The sequence below is a fragment of the Salvelinus namaycush genome, chromosome 15 (assembly GCF_016432855.1).
Source record: "Salvelinus namaycush isolate Seneca chromosome 15, SaNama_1.0, whole genome shotgun sequence".
NCBI lineage: Eukaryota > Metazoa > Chordata > Actinopteri > Salmoniformes > Salmonidae > Salvelinus > Salvelinus namaycush.
The window spans coordinates 32,871,638-32,878,694 of record NC_052321.1 but is presented as its reverse complement, the minus strand read 5'-3'; the positions used below and the strand labels follow the sequence as shown (position 1 = coordinate 32,878,694).

The 7,057-nt window shown below is 38.5% G+C and overlaps 1 protein-coding gene across 1 annotated transcript; it reads right to left on the bottom strand.

The window, feature by feature from the left end:
- Nucleotides 1–2,498: 2,498 nt before the first annotated feature.
- foxa1 (forkhead box A1) lies at nt 2,499–5,595 on the bottom strand. Its single transcript, XM_039009789.1, has 2 exons — nt 5,336–5,595; nt 2,499–4,413 (listed from the first exon to the last, which is right to left on the bottom strand). The coding sequence occupies exons 1-2, from the start codon at nt 5,405–5,407 to the stop codon at nt 3,172–3,174; spliced, it is 1,314 nt and encodes a 437-aa protein (XP_038865717.1). The 5' UTR covers nt 5,408–5,595; the 3' UTR covers nt 2,499–3,171.
- Between the last annotated feature and the right edge of the window lie 1,462 nt (nt 5,596–7,057).

The window sequence follows — 7,057 nt, the reverse complement described above, 5'->3', positions numbered from 1 at the left end:
GGTAGGCTCGCTGATGGTCGCTTTTGAAGTAAAGGGGTCTGCGCATTGTTGTCGAAATTTTTGTCCATAAGGGTGAAGAAAGCGCCAGGGCTTTTGATGGGGAAACGTGAAATGCCACATAAGTTGGAAAACAAGGCGCTGCTGAAATCTCCATGCTGGACACTGCCTGCTGATAACATATGTCACACATTACTAAAGGTTGGACGACTTGAATAATGTAGTTCAAATTTAATGTGTAGAAAAACACGTATAACCTATACGCCAAGGCAATTGAAAACTAGGCATATAAATAATAATAATAGCCTAATCATAATAATAATTACATGTTTATTATTGTAATTATCGAGGTGTATATAATAAACCCTTTCGGGGTAAGAATAGGTCTATATAATTACTACTAAATGTACCTTCATAAGTTATTAATTCATATTATCTTATATGAGGGCATAAAGGCGTTGATATGTTGGTGTAGACTATTAAATACTAAAGTGAACAGCTATTATGGGTTTCAATGTGATATGCTCTTACACTAAATTATACACGGAGTAGCCTAGGAAAAAAACACCTCATTGCCTTTTTCAGGTGAAATGTCGAACATAATGCATGATATTCTATATAAATTAATATTTATCTCTTATTTGAACGTTGGGGTATGCCCTAATAGCAAAGATTTCAATCAGAGTCAAGCACAAGTCACTGACAGGTTTGCTCTCTGTTTTTATTTGCTGTTTCACGTTCGACACAAGGTGGTTTCCATACTGGATCTCACACTGCAAAGTCTTTTTTCAACAGCTGGGCAAACTAATGAATCAGATCTGTCCAAAGTTCAAAGATTTATCATGGAAACGTGGAGTCCTTTTCTCCACAAATTGAGGTTTATGTAATTGGAATCTGCAAAGAACACTTTGCAAGAGAGTTTTAATATAGGAGAATAAATACATGAATTACTCGGTGCATTTTGGATGATCTGCTGGGGTTGATTTTACAATTTTAAGGTACCTACCTTTATTGCCAGGCATATACTGGTCAATACCATATTATTTGCCTCCAACATTGTACACCTTCAAATACAGTAGGTCTATGAAGTAGGTTATAATGGGCCCATCAAATAATGTCGGTGGGGACCTTGATCCAAACGACTTCACAAATATTCTAGATCATATCTGGAGTAAGCGTGTTTCTCCGTTAAATGTGTCAATTTGTGGTTCATGCCCTCTTTGATAGTCTTGTCGTTCATTAATGAACACTGTCATTATGGCAAAATGACTGAAATAGCATATATCGCAATCATTTTATTGACATAATCATGTATCATCCTGAGGTGAAAATAACAAAAATGCAATATTAACGTTAGCCTAAATTCTTCCGGGAAAAATATCCAATCGTTGCAGGAAAATAGGCCAAATGTTATCCATATTTAAAGTGACCAACAAGAAACATTTTATTTGTCACTATTTAGGATATTATAGTCCAAAATTTATTTGAAAAAGATAGAATTGAAAGCATACAAAATTTGGTTTTTAGATATTGTTAATATTAATGTCAATTCATCTGGAGTAGGCTAATGGTACGCCTCGAGCATATGAAACTCATGCGCAGACAAGCTTCTCAGTTGTTCCAAACACAGTTAATATATTATCTAAATAAACATAGCTTCTTAAAATTGTATTTTATTTATTTAAAACAAGTAAACTTGAATTCATCTGTGGAAATATAATCTGAAAAACAAAGCGCAGACCACAGGCCTATGGCATAAGCCTATAAAGCCTCAATTCTCCGCGATATTTTCACCACACTCAATTCAATTCTCCATGTTATTTGCGCATCGGGGGGCAATTACATGATAATTAAACACATTTCACGGTTACTCAGCCAAAATGTGTGTCTACAAAATACCATGATCAAAGTCAAATCTGTTCAGGTTCACGAGCCGCATCATGTAGGGTTACGATTCACAAAAAGATGCTTTGGCCTTTCCATGATATTGTTAAAAATCCATTTACAACACGCCCGAATCCTTTATGAGGTAAAGCTCTGCGGCTGTATTTCTGTTAGATTTGGCTTTAGCCTTGCTCATTGATCAAAAACTTGCGGTGCGTCAACCCAAGCGAGCATCAATACAGTTAGCATTTATGAACTTTACAGGGATACTACAATTATATTGAATACACTTTAGATGTGTCTATCAATGTTTCATAACCTAATTTCATATGGAGTTACATTCATGATATAATATTTTACGCAATAGTCTGAACAACAAAGCTGGCTATATGTCACTCTGACAGAAGCTTTAGACCATATAATTAATACACTCTCTTTACAATGGTAATGAAAATGTTTTGTAAGGCTTAATTTAAACTCAAAACGTTAAAATTCATATTGTTCCTGAATTATTTGGATATGCGTAAAAGTTGGAACAGTTGCGTAATTGAATAGTACTTTTTTACGCCTCATGCACAGAATAGCTTCTTCAAAATTAACATCAGAAATACCAACAATCAGTGAATAAATCGTATTTGTTTTATTTGAAAATTAACAAGAAATAAGTTAAGCACATGCAGAGACATCAAAACAAACAGAGAAAGATAAAACGCTGACATTAGGCTGCACATAAAAATCACACATTTTCTGGTTTGAAAAATACCACAAAAGACATACAATTGTCATGTATAAAGAAATACACATTTTATTTATAATGCATTTCCACGTGGAATTTAAGATTGTTATACAAGATTGGGTTGTAAATATGTTTGTCAGATATTTAGCAAATAACCAAAGCAATGCGTAAAATGACAACATCCATTTAAAAAGTAAGATATCTGGAACAGACGGGTGTTTTTCGCTTCACCTGTGTCACGCGTTCCACGAGACCTTATTGACCTTCATTCATGCACATTGTAACACATGGACATATTCATCGTGGGTACTACAAGTTTGGGGAATACAACATTATTTTACAAGCTCAAAATTGTTTTAAATACACTAGCAATGATTTACGACTGGATATACAATCATTCAATGGGAACACTTTACAGTATAGGCCTATTGTATTATTACTCATACACATTCTTATACATTAAAGTAACAGTCCTTATGCACCAGGTGCATGCAAAAAATATGATCAATGTTTTCTGTCATCCTTTTATCGAGCACTATAAAAATGAGAAGATACTAAGAAGTGTTGAGGACTGGTCTGGAATACACACCTTGATAGTATGACGCCTCTATTGCGGATGGGTCCATAGCTCTGCCAGCCATGGACGCGCTGCCGAGGGGTAGACTGGAAGACATACTTGAGCCGTAGGAGGAGTATTGCAAAGCTTGCTCGTAGGCTTTCAAATCCAGTTTGTGCTGTTGCTCTGAGGATGACATTAAATTATTTATTGAAAACGGGTGGTTGAATGAGTAATGGGGATCCCCTTTTAGGTGCAGATGGGACTCGTGCGCCATCGAGTGCGGAGGTAAAGGGAGAGAGGACAGGGACGTGGCCGAGCTGGCCACGGGGTGGAGAGGTGGCCCGCTGCTCTTTAGTTCAGAGGCGCTGCTACTGCTCCTGTGGTCCATGCTGTGAGGGCTGGAGGACTGGTTGGAGGTGGAGAGGGAGTTGGAGTCCACATTCCCAGTCTTGCTGTTGGTGTTCTCGCTCGAAGGCGACCCAGAACCGGACTGGTCTTTCATTCCGTCCCCTTTACTTGAAGATATCTTTCTATTTTCGCATTTGAAGCGCTTTTGTCTGCGTAGGTAACAACCGTTCTCGAACATATTTCCTGAATCTGGGTGCAGGGCCCAGTACGAACCTTTGCCTGGCTTATCCGGTGACCTAGACACTTTGATGAAGCAATCATTAAAAGACAAGGAATGGCGAATAGAGTTCTGCCATCTCTGTTGGTTCTGTCTGTAGTATGGAAATAGGTCCATTATCCACTGATAGATTTCGCTAAGCGTGAGCATCTTGCTTGGTGCTTGCTGAATGGCCATGGTTATGAGGGATATGTACGAATACGGAGGCTTTGCGTGCGGGTAGCTTCTCCTGAACGACTTGTTGTCCCTTGCTCGGTTCAGGTTGGGCTGAGTATAGGACATTGGGCTCATAGTAGGGCTCATGCTCGCGTATGGATTCATAGCGTTCATGGAAGCCTGCTGAGCCGACATCGCGCCCATGTTCGAGGGGCTAAGGGCAGTGCCCATTGACTGTACCCCTCCACCCATTCCGTTCATCGCACTGGACGCGCTCGGGGGCATCCCTGTCATTGTCCCGGGGCTTAGTCCGGCTCCCAGGCCGGGGTTGGCGTAAGACATGTTGAAAGAACCTGAGGTCATATTTCCATTAGTAGACATACTCATGTAACTGTTCATACTGTTCATGGAACTCAATCCTGCATTCATGCCGTTGTTCACCATGGGCGAATATACCTGGAATAACATGAGAGAAATGTGATCACAACAATGCATTGGTCTTCCACACACTCAAAGTGCTTACGTTTTTTATTATTGTTTTTTTTCTCTGCTGAAATCGACTGTGTAATAATGTTTAGCCAATAATAATGAATAATGATTCATATTAGGCTGTTAAATACAAAATATTTCAAAACTTAACGAATTTAATTAATTCGATTTGACTAAAAAACACGAGATTCATTTTGAGAGCTTTTAAACAGCAGCATCAAAACAGTGCAGCCTGGTCCATTTATATGATATATCTCAAACTCAAACAATATTGTTTCATTGTGTTAGGGCATATAATGCGATTTTGTGCTGCTTTTCAAGCAATGCAATAATTTAGATGAACATTTTATGTAGGCCTATTGTGCACAAACAGAAGGTCAAGCAAAGTGTATTCATCTTATTATTGGCATGGAACAAACGAATTAAGATTGATTTGAAACATTCCACTGACTGCAACTTTCTTTTCGAATAGCATGCATTGATAAACATATGCCATGATCTCGCTGCATGATGGCTGGTAAATATTCAGTGCCAAATCCCATTTTTACGCACTTGTATAATGGGATTTTATTTATTGTTAAAGTGCCAATATCTCAAGTCAGCATTCGGCCTGCTGTGACTGCAATGTGCACTGCTGCCACCCGGCGTGCTTGGCCGTCTCTCGTTCTTTAGGATACATCACCAGGTTGCATATAGTGAAGTCTATGCCCAAAACAGCCCAATATTCCATAAACAACAACAACAACACTGTGCCTTTAGTTTTCTTTTTTGAAGTACACTCAGTGCAGTTTGCTTGAAAACATGCATCGCAAAAACGAAGACGTGGAAATCAGTTATAATTGTTATTCTAATACACAAATCGAATAAAACTGAAATACACATAGCCTACCTCTTGTGCGTCATTGTAATAGCTGCTCCAATCTGGCGTTTCGTGACCTTCCATTTTCACTGTACCCAACATTATGGTTGATATCCACAAATCGTAAACATGCAGTTCCTCAGACTGGAGTTTTGGAGAAATGTATCCTAGGAAACGGTGCGCTGTAACTGGTGGGATGTTGCAGGAGGGTTAGAGTAAAGAAGTGAGGAGATAGATGTTGAATGCAGTGTGACCTGTGAGTTTAGATCTTCCCCTAATACGTAGGCGGTACAACCCACCCACTTTTTCAGTGTTCATTTGCCTGGCTCTTTTTCGCTTACTGAAGTCACTCCTCCGGTGCCCACAGTTATTCTGCGTCTTTACAGAGAAAAATAGCCCAGTCAAAAATAATGTTTTCCCCTCCCTAATAAGGTGTGTAAACATTCCATCAGTCAGAAAGCAGGGTTTGAAAAACAGCCGAGCATGGCATTTGTTGTTGTACAATTACGCACTTGGAATTATATCCATAAATTAAGGTATTTCATATGCCATGGAGAAAGCCTGGCATAAACCAAATAGACAGGAAACTAGCATTACAACCTAGTATTTTAGGTCTTTATGATTAATCATGAAGGGAATTTTAATGAAATAACATGTAACAGAACCGTCACTGTTTATGCCTATAATTTCAAATGATCCATTACCAACACAAGGGCGCGCGCGCCCTACAAATTCATGATAATATTTGCTCTGGCTCACAGAAAGTTGTCTATAGGTATCAAAATGTTAAATTCTGCGAGAATTGAGAAGGCGTTAGCATTGAGGATATTGGATATTCTTATCAAAAATATTAATTTATAAGCAATGAAGGTTTATTTCTTTATAATAATTTAATTTATGTGCAGACTATGCCCATATATAGGATTTAATTGTAGCCAACGTAGGCCTGTGTTTCATGTTTAATGTTATGGCCTCTGGACAATGGAGAAGATAAGTGTCAACATCTTAATATGCGTGAAAAAAGCTTCCCAATATTCCTCTGCTCTGTTAACTGGACGGTAGCCCTACAAGCAGTTGCAGCCAGGTCCTTCGATTCTAAACCCGTTAATGAGGGAATAACAGCGATAATTATCCCTTTACATGAGATTATCTCAGGGTGATCTCTAACGCCATTAGGGAGAGAAAATCGATTTGTTAAGGCCGGATTAAAACCTCCCACAAAGCATGGTAAATTAGGTTTACTGCTGGATTTGAAATCTGACACGGTAGATATAGCCAGCCCCACAAAGCCCTACAGATGAACACGGTTGTTTTACAGATATTTACGCTAATAGATTGCTTTATTCTATGACATGAGTCTTTATGATCACATGTTTATTATGGCACAGAAAAAAAAAGGAAAATAGAATCAGAAGATGAATTGTCCCAAGGAAATTAGAAGGGATTAATTACATTCCACATTTGATAAACTTACTAGACAATATTGGATTTTATGACAATAATATTTCCTGAAGGCCTACACATCCAGAATGAAAACTACAGAGCCAATAGAAAAAGGCATAGGCCTATGCCGAATTGAAACTATACTTCTTCTGTCGATTAGAAAAGCCTTTGAGCTTTGAACACGTTCGCATTTTGTAACTTTTTATTTAGTTCAGTTTCCAGTGCTTGTCCGGTCTTAGGCAGTCTCAGTTCTGCACCCACGTGGTGTCTGTTTTGTCCAGCCTAGTTGTCTGGTTTGGTTGCTAGGAG